Source organism: Elephantulus edwardii, unplaced genomic scaffold (assembly GCF_000299155.1).
Source record: "Elephantulus edwardii isolate Elephantulus edwardi_28Jun2011 unplaced genomic scaffold, EleEdw1.0 scaffold00352, whole genome shotgun sequence".
Classification (NCBI taxonomy): Eukaryota; Metazoa; Chordata; class Mammalia; order Macroscelidea; family Macroscelididae; genus Elephantulus; species Elephantulus edwardii.
In genome coordinates, this window is record NW_006400102.1 from 548,807 (window position 1) to 571,948 (window position 23,142).

The following is a 23,142-nucleotide window of genomic DNA, read 5'->3' on the forward strand; positions in this document are numbered from 1 at the left end:
GGGATGGGTGTGTCAGAGGCGGTGTGGTTGGCGCAGGATTGAGCAGGGTTTAGGGCTGTTGTGCATATAGGGTCGCTATGAGTCGGAAACGACTCGATGGCACATAACAACAACAACAACAATGAATGGTAGGTATGATCCATATGCTTACAAGACTCGTTTATATGACTATCGTTCAGATATACGCGCCACACATATAGACAAAGAGAAAGACATTGATAATTTTTGCGAAATCCTGCAGTCTTTAACTGACCGAACATGCAATAAAAATATGTTAATCATAATTGGTAACTGGAATGGAAAAATTGGAAACAGAAGAAGAATACTTGGAAAATAAGGGCTTGGTAATAAAAATGAGACTGTTGCTGTTGTTGTTTCTAGACATCAGTATGGAGTCCACTGCAATGACTCTATATTGTAATGAGTGTCTGGTCTGTTATGCTAGCTTCTGCAGAAATTTTGGGTGCATATTCAATGGCAACCCTGAAAGTCTCCATTTGAATTCTAGAAAGCACTTCAAACTTGTGTCCAAAACTGTCTTCCAAATCTACTCCTCAGTCAATATTCTTTATCTCATCAGAAGCACTGTCATCCAATGTGCTCAATGCAAAAATATCACATTCACTTCACCTGCTTTCAGCACCTAAGCATCAAAACTTAAATGTGAAATTATTATTTTTACTTTCCCTATGTCAAGAGGCTTGTTCAAATTAGCATGGTCACTGCTTGCCTATACTGTTGTTGTTAGATGCTATCAAGACGAGTATGACTCATAGTGACCTTATGAACAAAAGATCTGAACCCCGTTCTATCCTGTGCCATCTTCACACTTCCTGACATACTAGATCCAATTGCCTTAGTCAGCATGTCAATTCACCTTGTGGAGGGTCTTCCTCTCCTTCACCGTTCCCAGCATCATGATCCTAAACAAAACACAGCCCATCTTAGCAATATGCCCTAAGTATGTGAGGCGAAGCCTCATCATTTTTGTCTCCAAAGAGCACTCCAGATGTAGCCTCTCCAAGTCCGATTTGTTTTTTCGGCAGTTCATGGGATGTTCAGTGTTCTTCTCCAACACCACACCTTAAAGGCATCAATTCTTCTGTCATCCATATCCTCTTGTTCACTACAATGTATTTTAGTGCTATGTCTGATATGGATGAAAACACAGCAGAAAACTGTTGCAGTCTCAACCCAGCACAGTCAATGTTCTGCCAACAATTTTTTGTACATTTCCTTTCAAGAACTCTTGTCCACTACAATGCATTCTGCACAGTTCAACTGAAATAATCAAAACACAAATCTGATTCCTCCACTTTCAGATTAAAATCTTTAATACTTTCTTAATTTTAAAAATAAGGGGAGAGAAATGCATAAAATATTGACATTAAAAAGCATGAATGTGTAAAAATATTCCCATTAAGATCAAGAAAAAGACAATAATATCCATTGTCTCTGCTGCTAATGCTTTTCATCAAGTTTCTGCTAGAGCAGAACTCTTCCACCGAGTTTTCAAGGCTGAGAGCTTTCAGAGGCACAACCACCAATTCCCTCTTACAAAGTGCCACCAGCAGGCATGAATATCAGCTGCCAACCTCAGTAGTTGAAATTCGTTTAATCATTTGTGCTACCTGTTGTTGTTGTTGTTATGTGCCGTCGAGTCACTTGTGACTCATAGCGACCCTATGTACAACAGCCCTAAACTCTGCTCTGTCCTGTGCCAATCGCACTGTCTCTAAGACACCCATCCCGATTACCCCAGTCACTGAATCAATCCACCTCATAGAGGGTCTTCCCCTCCTGCGCTGTCCCTCCACCCTCCCAAGCATGATGTCCTCCTCCAAGGACCGGTCTCTCCTCACAACGTGTCCAAAGTATGTCAGACAGAGCCTCAGAATCCTTGCCTCCAAGGAGCCACCCGGTTTAACCCTTTCCAGGACAAATCTGTTTGTTTTCCTAGCAGTCCATGGTATTCTCAATACTCTTCTCCAGCACCACAGCTCAAAGGCATCAATTCTCCTCTATCCTCCCTGGTCATTGTCCAACTCTCTGATGCATAACAAGTGATTGCGAAGACCATGGCCTGTATCAGACGCAACTTAGTCTCCAGGTAGACACCATTGCTCTTCAGTACTCTGGAGAGGTCCCTAACAGTAGACTTTCCCATGGCAATGCGCCTTTTAATTTCCTGGCTACTGATGCCAAGAGTGTTGACTGTGGAGCCAAGCAAACTAAAGCTGTGTACAATCTCAATCTCTTCACTATCCATCCTGATGCTGCCAATTGGTCCAGTGGTGAGAATCTTTGTCTTCTTGATATTGAGTCTCAATCCACATTGGAAGCTACAGTCCTTGACCCTCCGCAGCAGGTGCTTCAGGTCCTCTTCAGTTTCAGCCAGCAGGGTTTTGTCATCTGCATGACGCAGATTGTTGATAAATCATCCACCAATCTTGACCACACATTTCTCCTCATAGAGCCCAGCCTCCCGGATAATCTGTTCTGCATATAGGTTGAAAAGGTATGGAGATAGGATGCATCCCTGGCATAAACCCTTCCCAATTCTGAACCATGCAGTGTTCCCTTGCTCTGTTCTGACGACTGCCTCCTGGTCCAAGTATAAGTTTCACATTAGAACGATCAAGTGTTCTGGGATTCCCATTCTTCTCAGAGTCAGCCAGTTTGTTATAATCCACACAGTCAAATGCCTTTGCATAGTCAATGAAATGCAGATAGACATTCCTCTGGTATTCTCTGTTTTCAGCTAAGCTCCATCTAACATCAGCTACAATATCCCTAGAACCACGACCCCTTCTAAACCCAGCCTGGACTCCTGGTAGTTCTCTGTTGATGTGCTGTTCCAGTCATTTTTAGATAATCTTCAGTAAAATCTTGCTTGCATGTGAAATCAGTGAGATTGTTCTATACCTAGGACTCCATAATAAAGATGTATCATTTCACTCACAAATACAGGGGGGGAAAAATAATGTATTTGTCATTACAACTTTGCTATAAGAGCTTGAGAGAAAATCACCAACTAAGGGATAAAATCTGCATATTAGTATTCAGTATACGTAAAGCAGTCCTATGAATTAAAAAAAACCCCACAAAACAAAAAACCCAACCCACAGAAAATGAGGTAAAAAACACAAGCAAGCTTTTCACAATATCACTCATTCATAAACATAATTAAAGACATTCCATTTCACTAGGAACTCGGGAAATGAAAATTAAGTCTCCCATATGGAAGATTTATCAATTAGACAGATCACTCTATTCTTCATGTTGTGACACCTCTGCAAAGTCACTCTCAGCCTAAGGGGAAAGAAAAAAGTCTTTAAACAGCATTTCTTCATTAAAAATATATCTTTTGCAAAGCTGCAGTGTATATGACTCCTACAAGTAACACGAATCCTCCAAATAATCTCCTAGGGATCTTAATCTTTTAAGGCCAAGATTTTTGTTTTCGTGAATTTTCTTTTTCACTAAACAATCTATTGAAGACTTCCTTCTTTTGAACTGTCCATATGACAATCAACAGTTATAGTTTTTAAAGACAAAACAAAAAGCCCTACTACAATCTCCTTTTGTAGATGACATACTCTTTCTTACTAAAACTGAAGAGAACTTGTTATTTAAGTTCTTAATAAAGATCAAAGACTTTCCGAATAGATTATAGATCAACAAAAATAAACCAAAATCTTCACAAGTGGAACAATAAACATCATGATAGTTGGAGAAAAGACTGAAATTATTAATTATTTCATTTTACTTGGATACATAATCAACACCTGTGCAAACAAGTCAAGAAATTAAAATAGATGTTGAGTGGGAAAACCTACAGTCAAGCAATTCTTAAAAGTGCTAAAGAAAGCAGTATCAGTATAAAGACTAAGGTGCACCCATTCCAAGTAACAGTATTTTCAACTGTTTGTTGAAACATGAAAGTTGAACAATGAATAAATAAGGGAGACCAAAGAATTAATGCCTTTGAGTTGCGATGTTGGAGAAGAATACAGAACATCTCATAAACTGCCAAAATAATAAATGAATCTGTCTCAGAGGAAATGCTAACAGGGTCTCCTTAGAGACAAAGATGGCAAAACTTTCATCACACATACTTTGGGCATGTTATTATGATGTCCTTAGAAAAAAATCTCAGACATGGAAAATTATAGGGTCAGTGAAGGCAAGAAAGACCCCCAAGAAGAAAAGCTGTCAGTGATTGCAACAATGGCCTTAAGTACAGCAGAGACTGTGAGGCTGACACAAGGATCAGTGTTTCATATAGAATCACTGTGAGCTGGAGTCAACTTGATGGCACCTAACAACTACAACAAGAGAAGGAAAAAAATGTGGATTAAGTTTAGAAACACTCATCTTATTTCCAATGAGATTATACTGAAAAGAATTGTGGCAACAGCAGGGCCCCACCCTGTGAGATCTCACAAGAAACTCCACTTGTAGGCATTTACTTTGCACACCAGATTATATATTAAGAACGCTTATAGTGGGATGACAGCGGCATTAAGAAACCTCTGGTGGCACAGTGGTAAGAAATTGTACTCCTAACGTAAAGGTTCATGACTTGAATTCACCAGTTGCTCTGTGGGAGAAGGATGGGCTTTTGAGAATTACTATCTCTGAAAACCTACTAGAGAGTCAGTGATGGATGGGTTCTAATGGTACACAACAGAAAGAACAACCAAGTGGCATTATCCTGTTGTAATGTACTGACTTCCAGCTAATCCTTCAGTGAGCTTTGAGAAACAGTAAGTTGCAGTAGAGGAGACTGTCCATTTCCTCCTTGGAGCAGCTGGTGGATCTGAAACACAAATCTTTAGGTTGGCTGTAAAATTTCTTAGCCACTAATCCACCTGAAGCTCCTTTAGCACATTAAAGTGACAAAACTCTGTGAATAGTTCAATTTCCTAGCAGTAATAGAATGAATAAATACTTGTTAATTCAATAGATTGCTCTATAAAAGTACAGAATCAACTACTACTTATGGCCTAGAGGTGAGGAATTGCACTGTTAACAACTTTCAATAAGATGGATTAACACAGTGACTATAACAAGGGGCTCAAGTATAACAGAGGTGGTAAGAATAGTGCAGGAAAGTGCAAGGTTCAAATTTGTCCTTCACAGGATAACTATGAGTTACCGATCCTCCTCTTTTTGCAAGCTAACAAAACACAAACATGCACATCAAAATAAGTAAAGCCCTGCGACAGAATATTGGAGCTAAAAACTCATCAGAAAATAAACCACACAGACATAATAAAATTAGAAAAGCAAGGAAATTCATAACCTGGAGGGTAGATAAAAGCAAAAAAAAAAAAAAAAGTAGTAAGCAGGCAAGAAATGAGTACTGTCTTAGTCCATAATAAGCTGTACTGCTTACCCAAAGGTCATGCCTCTCCAGTAGTTTAATTCCACCACCAGCTCTGTGGTAGAAAGATGAGATACTTCCTTTAGCTTACTTTACAGCCTCAGAAACTGGTCCAACGCTACAGTATGAGTTTTTGAGTGGAAATATACTAAAAATGTTGTTAATAATTTCTTTATAAAATTTTACAAAATCTTTCAGTGTATCAAATACCATATATACTTTCTTTGATAAAACAAGAAAGTTGTTGCTTTTGGTTCAGTTACTAGTCAAAACAATCTTATGAACAATGGGTGAAATCTTGTGCTGTCTTGTGCCCGCCTCAAAATTTCGAAGATTTTCAAGTCTACTGCTATAAGCTTTGTGCTACAGTCATTGTGTCAATCCACTACATTGAGGGTCATCCTCTCTTTCTTATTCCTCTACTATTACAAGTATGGGGGGGTCTTTTTCCAAGGACTGGTCCCCTCTTCATAACACACCCAAAGTATGTGATATAAACTTTCATGATCTAAGCATACTGGTTGACCATCCTCCAAGACAGATTTGTTGGTTCTTTTCATAGTTCATGGAATAGTCTGTATTCTTCTCCAGCATCATAATTCAAAGGCATGGATTCTTCTTTGGCCATTCATGTTCACAGTCCAACGTTCAGATGCATATGGACCAAATGAAAATACTATAGCTTGGATTAGGTGCACCTTAGTCTTTAAATTGATACTCTTGCTCTATTATACTTTGGAGAAGATCCTGACAGCAGATTTCTCCAATGCAATGTCTTGATTTCTTGACTGCTGTTGTCACAGATGCTATGGATAAAAGTATAAAGAAACTAGACAATTTCAATCTTTCTCCAACTATTATGTTTATTCTGTTTTCTTTTTTGAGTTGTAATCTATTCTGAAAGGTACAGTATTAAATCTTCTTTAATAACTATTTCAAGATCTCTTCAGTTTTAGTAAGCAAGGTATCATCATCTGCATGACATAGGTATCTGATGAGTTTTCCTCCAACCCTGATGTCATATTTTTATATAGCACAGCTGGCTCAAATTATTTGCTCAAAATACAGACTGATAGGCATGGCAAAATGGTACAATCAAGATGTACACTCCTCGTTTTTAAACCGTGTAGTGTTTCCTTTCACTCTTCATACAACTGCTTCTTAGTCCAAGTAGAGGTTTTGTATAAGCACAATTAAGTCTTCTGGTATTGCCATTGTTATCAATAATCTGTTTGGCTACACATAGTCAAATGCCTCTGCATAGTCAATAAAACACCAATTGTGTAGTTATCTCCTCCTCTGACCTCCTTTTAAAGGGCAAAAGTGCAACGATGCAGTTTAAAGACTAAGTTGAGCCTGACACAAGCCATGGTATTTTTAATTCTATCACATGAATATGAAAACTGGATCATGAATAATGAAGACTGAAGAACCTGTGTTGGAAGAACTGCTGCTAGAGTGTTCCTTAGGGGCAAGGATGTGAAAATCTATCTGACATACTTTAGGCATGTTGTCTGAAGGAGTCAGTCTCTAGAAAAGAACCTGGCTGCTAACAAAAAGGTCAGCGGGTTGAATATAACAGTCATTCTTGAGGATAAAGATGTGGTAGTCTACTTCCACAGATTGACAGTCTTAGATAGCATTGGGGGGTAGTACTACTGTCAAAATGGCTCAATTACAATGGGAATTTCGAGTGCCATTTAAAGTATTTGAAATACACTCCTTTTAATTGTTACATAATTGCCCCATTTTAATAAAAAAGAAACATTAAGGCTAGGTGTTGGAATTTTAATTTGAAGAGTCTGATTTCAACAAACATACTGTTAACTCTTACAGTATGCATTTATTAAGCATCTCCTATGTGAAAAGTACATGATAGAAATGCCGCAATGTATGTTGTCAGCTTCTGTCAAGAATAACTCATAGCAAACCTAGGAACAGATGAGAACTCTGTCCTCTCCTGAGCCATCCTCCACATCTCTGACATACTTGAGTCCAGTGCTGCAGTCACTGCATCAATCCATCTCACTGAGGATCACTCTTTCGTCAAACCTCCACCTTTGCAAATATGATTCCAAGAAACAACCCCTAATAATATGACCAAAGTTGTGAAACAAAGCTTCACCATTCTTGCTTCTAAGGAGCACACTGATAGCTCTTTCTCCAAGACATATCTGTTTGGTTTTTTTGGCAGTCCATGGGATACTTAGTGCTTTTCTGCAACACAACTCAAAGGTATCAATTTTTCTGCTATCCTTCTTGATTGTCCAGCTCTCAGAAGCATACATAGCAAGCGATTAAAAAAAACATGGCCTGAAATCAGGCTCACCTTAGTCTTCAAACTGACATCATTCCTTCCCAGTGGTACCAAAGGTACTGATTATGAATGCAAACACAAATTGTTGACAATTTCAATCTTTTCTTCATCTATCATGAGGTTGATGATGATAAAATAATACTATAATCAATTAATCTTTCATGTAATTATTTTTGGTCCTTTCCAAGAGCAATCCTAGAACAAAGCCAATCATCTCATTCTACTAATCTCAAAAACTTACTGAATTAATTTTGTAAAAGAGGTATTCATTAGAGATAGAGGAGTGAAGATAACAGAAAAGGTAACTGTTCTTATACACTTTATATTCTTGGGGTTAGGAAAGGGCATGCATGTAAGATAACTAATAAACATGCTGATAGTTACAATGAGTCTAAGTGATTAAAAATGAAGAGCCTACAGGTAATTTAAATCAGCCCAAAAAATGTTTGAGACAATGTACATTAATCCCTAGTCCCACCACTGGAAAGTCAAGAAAAACAGACTTTAACACGTAACACCTTTTAGAAGCCCTAAGGCAGAAGACAGGTTGGTATACTCCAATGAGATAGAAGGCGAGGCTTGGTGAGTAAGGAATTTTTAAGACTAAAAAGAGACTAGTAGAAATTAGGTCACAGGGAGTGAGCACAATAAGGAGTTAAGACTTAACTCAATCACTTCTAAGAAGGCATCCTTAATACTCTAAAACAGGTTTTAAATGCTTGCCTGCCTTTGTCATTTCATACCCTCTTAGCCATATGGAACCAATATTATTAGTATTTACTATCTATCATCCTAAGCATATAGAATAGCCATAAGAATCTAACACTTCTATTATTTATGTATCTTTTGTGGTTAGGATATGGTAGGTATTATGTTTCAATAAATGGATGACAGCTATCACAGTAAAAGACAATTTCTAGGGTAATTTTGTAACTAGGAATTCTTATTCCAAGATCATTAAAAAGGACTAATCCCTGTAACAGTCTCATGAATATCCTATTTTAAAAACTTATATAATACAAATAACAGTGCAGATAACAGCTATGGCATTATGATCTCTTATACTTCTAATATTCTGGACCTGAAGAAAAGCCAGTTCAGGACTGAGGATAGTTGTTAAGGCTTAGTGCTTTAAATCTTCCATGAAAACAGTCACTATGCAAGAAAGCGGCAGGCTAACAACTTATATAAATACTTATTATCTGCTACAAAAAAGGAAATGAAAGACAAAATACAAATCTACTACATTTAGGAGTTGATTTTAAAATCTATTCTTTTATTGCCTCAGTGGATTCTGTTTCAAACAGAAAATTTAAGAGACGCCAAGATTTCAACGTCATCATTACCTAAGAGCCTTGGTCATCGGGACCTTCTATTTCCATTAATTTTTCCACTGTTAAACCTTTTCTTGTTCCTCAATATTTCTAAAAAGTTACAACTACATTTTTCCATGATCTTCAATTATATGTATCTGTAACATGATACTAAATTCTGCTTCAAATTGAGCCTAGATAAATCCATAGTTTGACTATTAACCTAAAGGCTTTTTTTTAACAATACTAAGCATATTGATTATTAATCAATAAGTAAGGCAAAATCACTCATAACTTCAATTCTTCCATCCTCCATGATGTTGCCTATTGGCCCAGTGGTGAAGAACTTTGTTTTCTTTTTGTTTTTTTTAGTGGTTCCAATTCTTGTCAGGTGTGCATGTAAATTACAGACTCAGAAACCCAATGAGTGGTCACCTAGGAGTCAGTTCTGGTTTCAACTTGAACACAGTGACATAATATTTATACCTATTTGGTTACTGCACGGTCAACATTATGTTACAGAGTGGCTTATTTTACTTACCTAAATAATGTGGTGGATGAAATGACATAGGCTTACTACTTGCTGAATAATATCCAATTGCTCTCTTAAATCGAATAACTTTGTCATCTGTTCTAGACTGAAATAAATATAGGAAAATTTTGTAAATAAAAATGGCAATAGTCATGTATATTACCGTATTTTTTTAATTGAGTACATGTATAATGATCAGTAATTTTTCAAATTAGTTAAGAATTTAAAACCAACAAAATCAAAGACAATCAGATTTTAACAGAAGAAATAAAATATTTTTTCTCTATTTATTCATTATTGCACATTTTCTACCCTCCCCGTTAGCTCTCCATATATTCCTTTCAGACAGTTCTTATCCCCATATGTTCTAATGCACTGTTCATTATCTATCCACTCTTTTCTCTTTTCCTCCCCACCCCACCCCACCATGTTATCCTATTTTATAATTTTGATATAATGTATTATCTGGCCTTTTCAAACTGGGAAATTTAACTCATCACAATGTCTTCAAGGCTTCTCCAAGTTGTATAATGTTTTACTATTTTATTGTTTTTCAAAGATGCACAGTATTGCTTTGTGTAGATATATGATAGTTTTCTATCCATTCATTTATTGATGGACACTTGGGTTGCTTCCATCTCTTTGCTAATGATATATCAGGGTTTTTTTATCCATTCATTTATTGATGGACACTTGAGTAGCTTCCACCTCTTTGCTTATGTAAATAAGGCAGCAATAAACATGGGTGAGCATACTTCTGTTTGGGTAGTGGCTCTGCTTTCTTTAGGGTATATTCTCAGTACAACTGCTGGGTCAAATGATATTTCTATTTCCAACGTTTTGAGAAAGTTCAATACTGCCTTCGGTAGTGCTTGTACCATTTTACATTTTCAAAAGCAGTGAATAACCATTCCAATCGCTCCACAACCTCATCAGCATGTTGTCTGCTGCTCCACTGAACTTTGCTATTGCTGTGGGGGTGAGATGATACATGATAGCTGTTTTAATTTGCATCTAACAGGTAAGGATTTTGAGCATTTCTTCCTAAGTTTCTTTGCTATCTGAATGTCTTCTTTGATGAAACATCTATTCATATTCTGTGCCCACTTTGTGATTGGATTCTTTAACTCTTTTCTTGTTTTGGTGCTGGAGTATTCTAAATATTTTAGTTCTGAGTCCCTTATCAGATACGTTACTGTCAAATATTTTTCTTGTCTGTGGCTTTCCTTATTACCCTGTTAAAGAAGTTGGATTTTTCCCTAACAACAACGCTTTCTGATGTGCACAGGGATTTGATTCTTACAAAGTCTCATGCATCTATTTTATTCTCTCATGATTGAAGAGTTTTCATTATGTTTGGAAAACTGTTCATGCTGTGGATTAGGGCTTCTAGAGTTCTTCCTGATGAAGACTTTAATTTTACTTCTGGGTCTCTGATCCACTTTGGGCTGGTTTTTGCATAAGGTGTGGGTTTTGCTTAAGATTTCTGCAGATGGTTTTCCAATTCTGCCAACACCATTTGATAAAAGATATTGTCCTTTCCTCACTTAACTGACTGTCTCCTTGTCAAAGATCAGAGATACTTTATTTTTTAAAGCAATGTAGTCATCTTGTGTTCCTGGAACACAGCTCTATAATCTCACTCAATGTAACTTTTGATAGGTCTCTGATCCTGGTGGTTTCACATTCTAACTACAGCAAATGAGACACAGTGTAAGAGACAGATCGGGGGATATGCCTACCCAGTGTATTGGATGTTTTGAGAGAATGGACATTCACAAAAAACTTCACCAAATTCTAACACTGCCCTGCCTGCAATCATTATTCTACTCTCTAAAAAGGAAAACTTTCCAAGCTTCATGCGAAACAGACAAATCTGGTAACAGTCTTCTTAGTGGAAATTTGGCAAAATAGATCTTACTAATTTTGGAGCACAAAAACTTTAAGAAGAACCAACATTAATTCCCTCATTCTGTTGGGGCCATAAGTGAGATAGAGAAGCAAGAGAAAGTGATTTAAAACTATCCTGCTACGAGACAGACCCTCAGCCTTGTGATCCCAGTGGCTTCTCTACTGTGGCCTGATAACAGAATTAAGAGATTCTATCACACATGAAACGTGCTCCTTGTGTGTCTCATTCTAAAACAAGCAGATGCCAATACAGAATCTGTTGTGAATCTATGTTTTTTACCTGTGAATGCTGAAAAACATCTTTAGCTATGGCATCCAAATCAGTGGTATCCTGGATATTACGAACGTAGTCAGCGACAGCTTTGATCACTACATCACAGGGTGGTAAAACTAGCTGGTGAGCTCGTACCTAAGAAAATAAAAGCACATGTAAACAAGTACTTCAGTCAATACTTAAATCCAAGACAATTTCTTATGTAGGGCCATGCATGAAATTAAAAAGCACATGAATCCATCTCGCTTGCTAAAAGTGAAGAAGATGCTCAATGACTGGAAGTGTATGGGTTATACCCCAAAATAATGAAAATAAAAATTCTCACACAATTGGTCTAAGAGATATTACTATGAAAAATTAAGAAGAGATTGAAGGTGTCAAGGATTTAATTCTTAACTGGATCCACCACCAATGATCAATGACCTAAGAATCAAGAAATCAAATGATATATAGCATACTGTGTCAACTGGCTGCAAAAATGTTAACGACCTCAATTACAGGACTGAAGTGCTTATATATAACTCAAGCTTTAGTTACGTTCAATCACCTCACCTCATAAGCATGTAAAAGCAGGACAATGAATCAAGGAAGATTGAAGAAAAAGTCATACTTTTGAACTCTGATGTTGGTAAAGTTAATAAAGAAAGAACAAATTTGTTTCAGAAGATACATAGATAGCATGATCCTACAAGAAAGGTTAGACTCATATACTTTGGACATATTAACAGGAGGGATTAGTACTTGGAGAATATGATGCTTGGTAGAGTCCTTGTAGAAGAGGAAGAACATCAACAAGATGACCTGAAACAGTCCACAGTGGGCTCCAAACACAGCAACAATTAAGAGCATTATAAAGTACATTATGCATAGGGTCTATGTGAGTGGAAATTGACTCCATAGTATTTAATAGTATGTTATCTTTTAATGGAGAATGACTTAACTAAATGAAGTCAGTCACAAATGGATAATTATTATAATCCTACCTTTATGAAGAATCCAGAATAGGCGAAGGCATAGAAATAAGAATTATCAGTGGTATTACCAGGGTATGGTATAGAATATGAGAGTTACTGCTTAAAAGGCACCAAGGGTTTTTGGTTTTTTTTGAGATGACATACTGGACATGAGGGTGACGGTAAAACATGCAAATGTAATTAATATTGAATTCTACCCTTAAAAAAAGACTAAAATAAAAATTACCTCTCTATGCTTGGTCTAAACTTTCTTGAGCTGTATCCCCCCTCATTTTACTATAACAAGGTAAAGGTAAATCTCATCACAGTGGTTCCACCAGGATTTGTGCTGTGTCCTATGGAAAGGCTTGAGGTCTGAGGATCTGGCTGGCTTAGGCTGAGTTTGAAGCGCCTTCAACTTCCCCTCCTTCCATTATAGTCTTCTCTTACCAGCACAGCAAGAGTCCTAGTAAGTGAACTCACAGGTGTGGGTGCCCCCTGCTCCAGGCTGGTAGTGGAGAGGGCCCCAAGCATGTAACGATTAGTTCCCCAAAGGCTCTAATGACAGTGGAGACTTGCACAGGGCAGACCAACCCTGGGACTTTTGCAGTACAATGGGGACATTGTTACTGTTGTTAGGTGCCAATGAGTCAGGAACGACCCATAGTGATCCAAGAACAACAGAACTGAATTGTGCCCAATCCTGTGCCAGCCACACACTTCCTGACACATTAGATAGTGCCCACTGCAGCAGTCACCCTGTCAACCCACCTGAAGGAGTGTCTTCCTCTCTTTCACCAACCCTCTTCCTTACCAAGCACATCAGGTTCCTCTGCAAGAAACAGTCCAAAGTATGGGAGACAAAGCCTCATCAATTTTGTCTTTGAAGAGCACTCTGGCTACACCTTCTCAAAGACATAATTGCCTGTTCTTTGGGCAGTCCATGGGATGTTCAGTGCACTTCTCCAACACCAGAACTCAAAAGCATTAATTCTTCTTCTGTCATCCTTATTCATTGTCCAGTTCTTAGAGGCACAGAAGTGTAGACATGCCCTGAATCAAACATATCTTAGTCCTCAATCTGATGCCAATACTCCTCAACAATTTGGAGAGGTCCCTAATTGCAGATTTTCCCAGTGCAATACACATCCTTATTTCTTGACTGCTGGTACCAAGTTTGCTAATTGTAGATTCAAGTAAGATGAAGTTGACAGTTTTAATCTTTTATCCATCATGACATCGCCTATCGGTCCAGTGGTAAAAATCTGTTTTCTTGACATTGAAATGCAATCCGTACCAAAGGCTGCATTCCAGGAAGTAGCTAAGAGAATACGCCGTCCCCTTTTCCTTATGACTCAGGGTGAAGTCTCTCTCAGGGAGGAGTGATAGGGAATGGCAAAGGATACACTGACAAAGAAGATTAATCAGAACTGGCTTTGACAAGCACTGTGGCATTTGGACAAGAACTGGGAGGAGGGTAGAGAGAATAGTGCAACAATGAATGAGTGGAAGCCCAAAATCTCTGTAAATGTTTATGAAAATTAATAAAATATAATTATAGAAAAAAATAAAAGGCTGCATTCCTTGATCTTTTGCAATAAGTGCCTCAAGTTTTCTTTACTAAGCAAGCAAGGTTGTGTCATTAATAACCTGTATAGCGCAGGTTATTAAATGAGTCTCCTTCCAATCATGATGCCACACTCCTCCTCATAAAGTTCAGCTTCTTAGATAATTTGTTCAACACACAGACTGAAAAGATACGGTCAGAGAATACAATCCTGATGTACTTGTCTTAATTTTAAACCATGTAGTGTTTCCTTGCTCTGTTGACACAACAGACTCATGGTCTAGATATAGGTTTCTTCACATGAGCACAACTAAGGGCTCTGAGATTCCCACTCTTCTCAATATTTGCCATAAATTGCTGTCATCCACACAAATACCTTTGCACAACCAATAAAACACAAATAGACATTCTTCTGTATTCTTTACTTTCAGCCAGGACCCATTTGACACCAGCAAGTGATATCCTTTGTGCCACAGTCCCTTGCAAATTTGCTTTAACTTCTGGCCGTTCCCTATTACACACGGCTGTAACCGTTTTTTTAATGACCTTCAGCAGTATTTTACTTCAATGTTATATTAATAACATTGTTTTGATACTTTCTACATCCTGTTAGATGACCTTTCTTGGGAATGGGAACAAATATGGACCTCTTCAAATCTGCTGGCCAGACAACGGTCCTCCAAATTTCCTGGCATTGACTGGTGAGCAAATCCAGGGTTGCATCTGTTAACTGAAACAAGTCAGTTGGTATCTCATCAATTCTGAGGGCCTTATTTTTTGCCAATGCCTTCTATGTATCTTCCACTTCCTCCTTCATTACTACTGCTTATTTTTCCTGTGGTACTTCTTGAAATTTTTGAGTGTCAGGGTTTCTCTGGCACAGTGACTCTATGTACTCCTCCCTCCATCTTTTTTTGATGCTTTCTGGGTCATTCAATATATTGTCCATAGTATATTTCAATACTGCAACTTGAGACTTAAACTTGCTATTCAGTTCTCTCAGCTTGAGAAATGCAAAGCAAGTTCTTCCCTTTTTATCTCCAATTCCAGTTCTCTATACATTTCATTATAATATTTTGTTTTGTCTCTTCAAGTTGACCTTTGAAATACTCTGTTCAGCTCTTTGGCGTCTTTTCTCTGTTTTCTTTCCTGACACTCTTAGTGCAATTTTTAGAGTCTCTTCTGAAATTCATTTTGGATTTTTCTTTCTTTCTCTTCTTTGTAACAGTCATCTGCTTCATGGATGGTACCCTTATTTCCATTCCACAGCTCATTTGGTCTGCAATCATTGATGTTCAATGCTTTAAATCTAATCTTTTGTTTTTATTATTAATTTTAATGAACATTTACAGAGATTTTGGAATTCCATTCATTCATTGTTGATCTCTCTCCCTGATCACCCCACTCTCCCTCCAGTTCACTCTTCTCTTCGAAAAATAAAATTATTTCATTGGTATACAATCCCCCCTCGCTCGCCCTCTAGCCAAGTAGCCTCCACTGTGCAACCTTCATTCTGGATTCTTTTCATAACCATAATACCCAATCATACATCGTTTTTAAACAGTTCTCTCCCTCATCTGTTTCAATGAAGTATACATAATCTATCCCATCTTTCTCAGTCTCACCCCAACCCTGATGTCAATCCCATTCTACAATAGTGGCACCAGGCAGTACAATTTGTCCTTTTATGACTGAGATATTTCTCTCAGCATAATGTCCTCCAGGATCACCCATTTTGAATAATATTGCATGAGTATACCAGAATTTCTCTAGCCATTCGTTTGTTGATGGGCACGTAGGTTGTTTCCAACTCATTGCTATTGTGAACAAAGCCACAATAAACATGGGTGTGCATCTATCTGCCTGAGTGGCATTTATGGTTTCTTTAGGATATATTCCCAATAATGGAATTGCTGGGTCAAACAATATTTCTATTTGCAACTTTTTTTTAAAATTTATTTTATTCTTTTTTTGTGTTTGTACCATCAAATCAGATCTGACTGGTACAGGAAGAGATTGGAGCATCTGGGGGATTTGAACCGCATACCTCTGGGATTACAGTGTAGCTTCTTGCCACTAGGCCACCAGAGCGCCTATTTGCAACTTTCTGAGAAAGGGCCATACAGCCTTCCATAGTGGTTGCACCATTTTACACTCCCACCAACAGTGATGGTTTTGAAATCCAGATGGAATAGATTCAAGATCCTAATTTGGTTCTTGTGAATTTATTTTCATTTTCGTTGGCATCAATTTGCATTTGCATGTGAGTAACTTATATCAACTGATGAATAACTGAGGAGACACTGAGGAGGCAGGAAAGAAACCTCAGGAGCTTAGCAGTCAGATTATTTGTGTTTCTTCATTTTGCCCAGGCTCTGGTTGTTCCTCCAAAGTGTTATATGGCTAAGCAAAGTTCAGATTCTGTAACCAGGGTCGTCATGTAGTCCTTCCCCACAGTGAGTGGAGTTTGATAGCCACTTCTCCTTCAAGTGTAAAAACCCTTGGTTTGCATAATGTAAATTTGTATTTCGAGGTTTAAAATACTTACCTAGTGGTTAAGAGTCACCAGTCTATGCCAGAAAATTTGGAGGTCAGCTGTCTGCGTGGGCAACATACTGAAAAAGGTCCATATTTGTTTCCATTCCCAAGAAAAAATGATCCAACCGAATGTGGAAATTATGGAACTGTATCATTAATATCATATACACGCTAAATACTGCTGAAGATCATTAAAAAGCAGCTAGAACATAGGCAACCGTGAGAAGGTCAAGAAGGATTTAGAAGAGGTCATGACACAAAGGATATCACTGCTGATGTCATCCAGACCTGGCAGAGTAAGGAATTTCTATGTCAGAAGAATATCTATCTGCGTTTTATTGACTATGCAAAGGCATTTGACCCTGTGGATCATAACAAACTGTGACTGACATTGAGAAGACTGGGAATCCCAGAGCGCTTAACTGTGCTAATGAGGAACCTATACCTGGACCAGGAGGCTGTTGTGCGAATAGGGCAGAGGGAACATTTCATAATTTAAAATTAGGAAGGGAGTGTGTCATGGTTGTATTCTCTCTCCATACCTATTCAATGTGTATGCTGAGCAAATTATTTGAGAAGCTAGACTCTATGAAAAGGAAATGTAGCATCAGGATTGGAGAGAGACTCATCAATAACTTGAATTACGCAGATGACACAACGCTGCTCGCTGCAACTAAGAAGGACTTGCAGCTCTTGTTGCAGATGATCAAGGAATGCAGCCTTCAGTATGGACTGCATACCAATGTCAAGAAGACAAACATTCTTAACCCTGAACAGACAGGCAACATCATTACGGATGGAGAGAAGACTGAAACTGTCAACAACTTCATCTTGTTTAGAGCCACAATTAACACTTTTGGTACCAACAGTCAGAAAATAAGGAGATATACTGCACTGGGAAAATCTGCAGTATGGACCACTCCAAATTACTGAGTAAAGATGTTAGTTTGAAGACTAAGGTGCATCTGATTCAGACCATGGTCTTTCTGATTACTTGCTATGCATCTGGAACTGGACAATGAATAAGGATGACAGAAAAAGAATTGATGCTTTTGAGCTGTATTGTTAGAGAAAAGCACTGAACATCCCATGGACAACCAGGAGAATAAGCACATAGGTCATAAAAGGGTACAGCTGGAGTGCTCTTTGGAGGCAAATACGACGAGGCTTTGCCTCATATCCTTTGAGTATATTGCTAGGAAGGGCTATTCCTTGGAGTACATGTTGCTGGGAAATAATAAAAAAAGTGTAATTTTTCATAAGATATTTAAAAATGTAGACACTGTTACTTAATCCCTAAAAGGCACAATGGAAAATTTTCAAAGGTAGAATAACAAAGATGATTTACTTCAAGGTCCATCAAATCCAAACTGACTCCCCAGCATGTTTTCAGAAGGGGCTGGACAATGGACAAGAGCATGAGAAAGGGCTGGACCATGGAAAGGCAGAGGCCGACCAAAGGGAAAAACATCAATGAGCTGCACTGGCTTCAACAAGGGACTTAAGCATAGGTGAGATTGTGAGGATAGAGTCTCTATAAACCACCTTGTTTCAAGTGGTATAGAGGGAAACATATGCCAGCTAACTTGATCCATAATTCTCTAAGTTCAATATAAGTTTTAAGCAGTATTTTAGCATATGTTTTGTAAATACCTGTAGCAGTTTGTGGACAATGAAGAAAATTATTTATAATGAGGTATCGCAATGTTTAAAGTTATACTTTGTCTTTCTACTTGCAAAATCTGGTAAATGATGTGGTAGCTGAGGGTGTGAACAGTCTGTAACTGAAATTTCCTAAATATTAAAGAATAAATTTCCAAGAAAAAGAAAGCAGCCGAATCATAGACTCTTTAAGAGTTCAACTAGCCATCCCCACTGGACCCACCTGGGAAAACACTTTGCAGTCCAGAGGGGAGCAAATGACAGGAAAATATCTTCTAACAGAGCAATAAGGCAAGAAGCTGTAACCCAAGACCACCAGTAAGGTGATAAAGCGTCCTTCCTTCCCCCCTTTACGTCTACGCCCCTGTTCAGCATGAAGAAGCCAGAGAGTCAGCATCCAATTCCCAAATCAATAAGACAGTTGGTTTAATTATGATTGGAAAATGCTTGTCATACCTCTGTAGCATCTGGTCCCCACTGGACCCTCCTCATTTCCTTCACCTGCTCCCCCCACCGACCAAACTGTGCAGCTCTGCAACTGCATACTGGCCCATCCTCACCCTTCTGCCCCAACCTTTACCTCCTTGTACCCCCAATATGTTTTTCCCAATTAAAAAAAAATATTTAAAAAAAAAAGAAATGACATCATTTTCCAATAATCAAAACATTTAAGTGCAGGTATAAATGTATATGTATAGTTATATATAGATATCAATCAATATGCACTGATAATTAACGATAAGAATGTAATAGTAATAAAGAAAAATATGGACACAGTGATAGGAAAAAAATAAGAGCGTATATAACAGGTGTTTCTAAGATCAGTGGCTGAATTACTAAAAATAAATTTTCTTTCACAGAGCTGAAAAATCACAGAAGAAACAGAGATCACTTAAAAGTGCTGAATGAGCAATAAATGTCCATTTCTGAATGACAAAGTAACTGGATTATTTGTGTCTTTTAACAATTACAACAGTCTTCTAAAGGAGTTTTAACAAATAATGAGAAACAGAAACTTTTCATTTTACATGATTTCATTTACTCTCAAGCTCTTACAGTTAATATATTCCTTTTTATCTTCTGTTCAGCTACTTTTCCGATTTTAAATTTTTTATTGGTTTACATTAAAAATTCATATACACTGTTCTTTGTTAATATACACTGTGTTTCATATGTTCCTCTATTCATACTGTGTTTCACGATCCTTCCCACATACTGCATTTTATAAAATTATTTCCACTGATCAATGCTCACCATTACCCTGTCTTTTCAGGTCTTCACTGGATCTTTCCTAAGTCCTTCTTCCCTTCCCTCCACCTACCAAACTCTGTGACCCCCTGAAGATCCACATCTTATACCACACACAAAAACCAACACAAGGTAGGTCAGAGACCTAGGGGTAAAGCTCAAAACCATAAAGATTCCAAGAGACAAAGTGGGAGGAAGTTAAAAGGCCTAGCCTATGGTATAAAGAGGCTGGGAAAACACACAGAAATGCACAACCAAGAGAGGGTAACAGTAATGGGACCTATTCAAGATCAAGTTCCTTTGTGCATTAAAAACTTTTTCCAGTACGGTGAAAAAAACCCTACTCACTGGGAAAACCTCCCAAACATTTGGCAATACCATCTCAGACAAGGGTCTCATAACAAAAGTTTACAGAATCCGGAGGTCAGCTGACCTGAACAAGGTGGAGGGTTGATACAGGCCGCTCGCCTCGGCTTTAGTCTTGCCTGTGCCATGGCGAGTCAGTCGCAGGGCATTCAGCAGCTGCTGCAGGCAGAGAAGTGTGCCGCCGAGAAGGTGTTGGAGGCTCGCAAGCGGAAGAACCAGAGGCTCAAGCAGGCCAAAGAAGAAGCACAGGCTGAAATTGAACAGTACCGCCTGCAGAGGGAGAAAGAGTTCAAGGCCAAGGAAGCTGCGGCTCTCGGATCCCATGGCAGTTGCAGCACTGAGGTGGAGAAGGAGACCCAGGAGAAGATGACTATCCTCCAGACCTACTTCCGGCAGAACAGAGGTGATGTCCTGGATGATGTCCTGAGCTTTGTGTGTGACATCCGGCCCGAAATCCATGAAAACTACCGCATAAATGGATAGGAGAGGAAGAGACCCCTGCTCCATGGATTGGCATTTTACATGCTGTGACATGGAATAAGATTTAGCAAAGCTTTCTCCTTGTAACAAAGCATTAAATTATTTCTGTATATTATAAATTCCTTTACTTTTTGGAGAGTAGCAAAACCTAGTATTTTGTGTAGAATCCAAAGATTTCATCTTTTTACCTCACATTTCTTATAAACGTAACAATTTTCTTGGGCTTTTTAGCTGTAGTTAGCATATATCAATATGAGTTCTTTCTTAAGATAGCTAGTAAAAGGAAAACAATTCTTCAAAGAAAGAAATGGGTTAAGTATTTCCTTTCCCTAAATCTTTCTTGAAGGTCAGGGGCTTTATTGATGAAAAAGTAGTAAATAGGTTTTTTGGTAACTTGTTTGAATAGCAGCCCACCTTAAAAGAAACCTTTCTGTTAGAAAAATGAATAGAGGTTTTCTCTGCTATCCAAAAGTAGAGCCTTCTCATGACACCTTTACTAAACCAAAATGACATGAAGGTGCAGTTAACGTTCATTTATGTGGGAAAATTTTTAAACATTCTCAACTCCCAAAATAAGTTACCAAATAACACATAAAGCCGAAAAAAGTTAATATAATGTTCAGACAATTCAGAACTGATGGCTCAATGTGGAAATGCTGAGTGTAGTAACTATGAAAGGAGCTTGGTAACACTGAATGCTTGGTGTGCACTGTTGCAAGAACAAATGCCTGGATGCTGGTTTCACTCTTTTTGCCTTTTTTCTGTAAAAGCAAAAATCCCTTTTAAATTTACTTCAGTTCATGTAAACAGGTACTAAAGAAGGCCCTTTGTTAAGTGAGGTGATATACAGTGACCTTTCGGAAAGCAGAACATACTTGTAGTTGTCTAGTTGGGGCTGCTCTTGAGTTTCTTGTAGAAATTACTAGATAGTAGAATATGGAAACTTGTTACTTGTTATTAATATACTGGTAATCATTAAAAAGTAAAGATTCTTTGTCATGCATTTAAAAAAAAAAGTTTACAGAATCCTACAGGGCCTCTACAAGAAACAACTGATAGCTTAGTTACAAAATGAGCAAAAGATATGGCAAGTTTTTTTCACAGAGAAAAACATTTGGATGTTCAACAGACACATGAAGAAATGCTCAAAATCATTGGCAATCAGAAAGATGCAAATCAAAACCACAGTGAGATACCCTTTCACCGCAGTAGCAATGGTAAAAGTTGTGCAGGACATCAAAGAATACATGTTGGAGAGGAAGTGGAAAATCAGAACTGTGATACATTACTGCTGGGATTGTAAAATGGGACTATCACTCTGGAAGGCAATTTAGCATTTCCTCAAAAAGTTGAACACAGAAATTCCATATGGCCTGGCTATTCCACTGCTAGGAATATACTCCAAGAAAATTAGAACTGAGACATAAATGGAAATTTGTACACCAATGCTCATTTCAGCGTTATTCACAATAGCTAAAATATGGTAACAGCCCAATGTATATCAACAAACGAATGGCCCGAGAAACTGTGGTACATTTAGATGATGGAATACTACTATTCACTCAGGAGCAACAATTTTAAAAAATATATAACATGAGAGAGTCTAAAGAGCATTATGTTGAATGCATTCAATTTCATAAGGACAATTATTATATAAGACCATTATTCTAACTAGTAAAATAAGTATAAAAGTGCAAAGGGGGGAGGAGTAGGGTACTTGAGGACAGAAGACTGAGTCACAGAGTTTTTGTGTGTGGGTTAAAAAAAAAAAAACAAAACACAACAACACATAAATGGAACTTTGGCATAGTGGTCAAACCATTGAGCTCTTAAATGTCAATGGATCAAACTGACCATCTGCTCCACAGGAGAAAAAGGAGACTATCTGCTAGTATAAAGATGTACTGGAAACAAAATGGGCAGTTACATTCTGTTTTACAGGTTCACGGAGTTGGAACTGACTTAATGACAGTAGGTTTTGATTACACACAAGGGACTCGACAACTGGAACATATGGGAATCAAATGAAATAGATCTGTGGAAAGACATGCTGGAGAAGCTCATTCATTATGAGCAATGAAAAAAAGGCCAGGGACCAACAATGGAAAAAGACCTTCAACTGATCAAGCTTAATTTGAAGAAACTAAAACCAAGTACAAAAAAAGATTTTTGTTTATTATTATATTCCATCTGCATTTAAGAGACCATGCCAAGAACTGCTTTGATGCACTGAGCACCAATGACTGAAGATGAATTGCATAATCACATCAATCACTTTGTACATCACATCTAAAGGAATCAAAACCAAAAAAACTCTGTAGAGTGGATTCTGATTCATAGTGACCCTCCTCCACCACTTCGGCTGACAAGGCTATAAACTTTACAGGAGACTGCCCAACTTTCTCTTGAGAAATAACTAATGGATTTGAACTGCTAACATTTAGTTACCAGCCCAGATTATAGTGCACTATGCCACCAGGGTTGAATAGAAGATTTCAAAAGGCAACACGGGATGACAAAGCAAAATATTACAATGAAATGTGCAAGGAGTTGGAGTCGGAAAATCAAAAGGGCCGAACTCACTCAGCATAT

General features: G+C 38.0%; 1 protein-coding gene and 1 pseudogene across 2 annotated transcripts in view; one reads left to right on the plus strand and one right to left on the minus strand.

The window, feature by feature from the left end:
- The window catches only part of FAM120A (family with sequence similarity 120A), a 269,779-nt gene that overhangs the window by 162,629 nt on the left and 84,008 nt on the right, over nt 1-23,142 (minus strand). The window contains exons 4-6 of one of the 2 annotated variants that reach the window (XM_006901939.1): nt 11,743-11,871; nt 9,561-9,657; nt 5,440-5,442 (exon numbers count right to left, since the gene is read on the minus strand). In XM_006901939.1, coding sequence (XP_006902001.1) covers nt 5,440-5,442; nt 9,561-9,657; nt 11,743-11,871 — 229 coding nt within the window. The remainder of the gene's footprint in view (nt 1-5,439; nt 5,443-9,560; nt 9,658-11,742; nt 11,872-23,142) is intronic. The other variant, XM_006901938.1, reaches the window with a different exon arrangement.
- On the plus strand, nt 20,197-20,553 carry LOC102868361 (annotated as a pseudogene).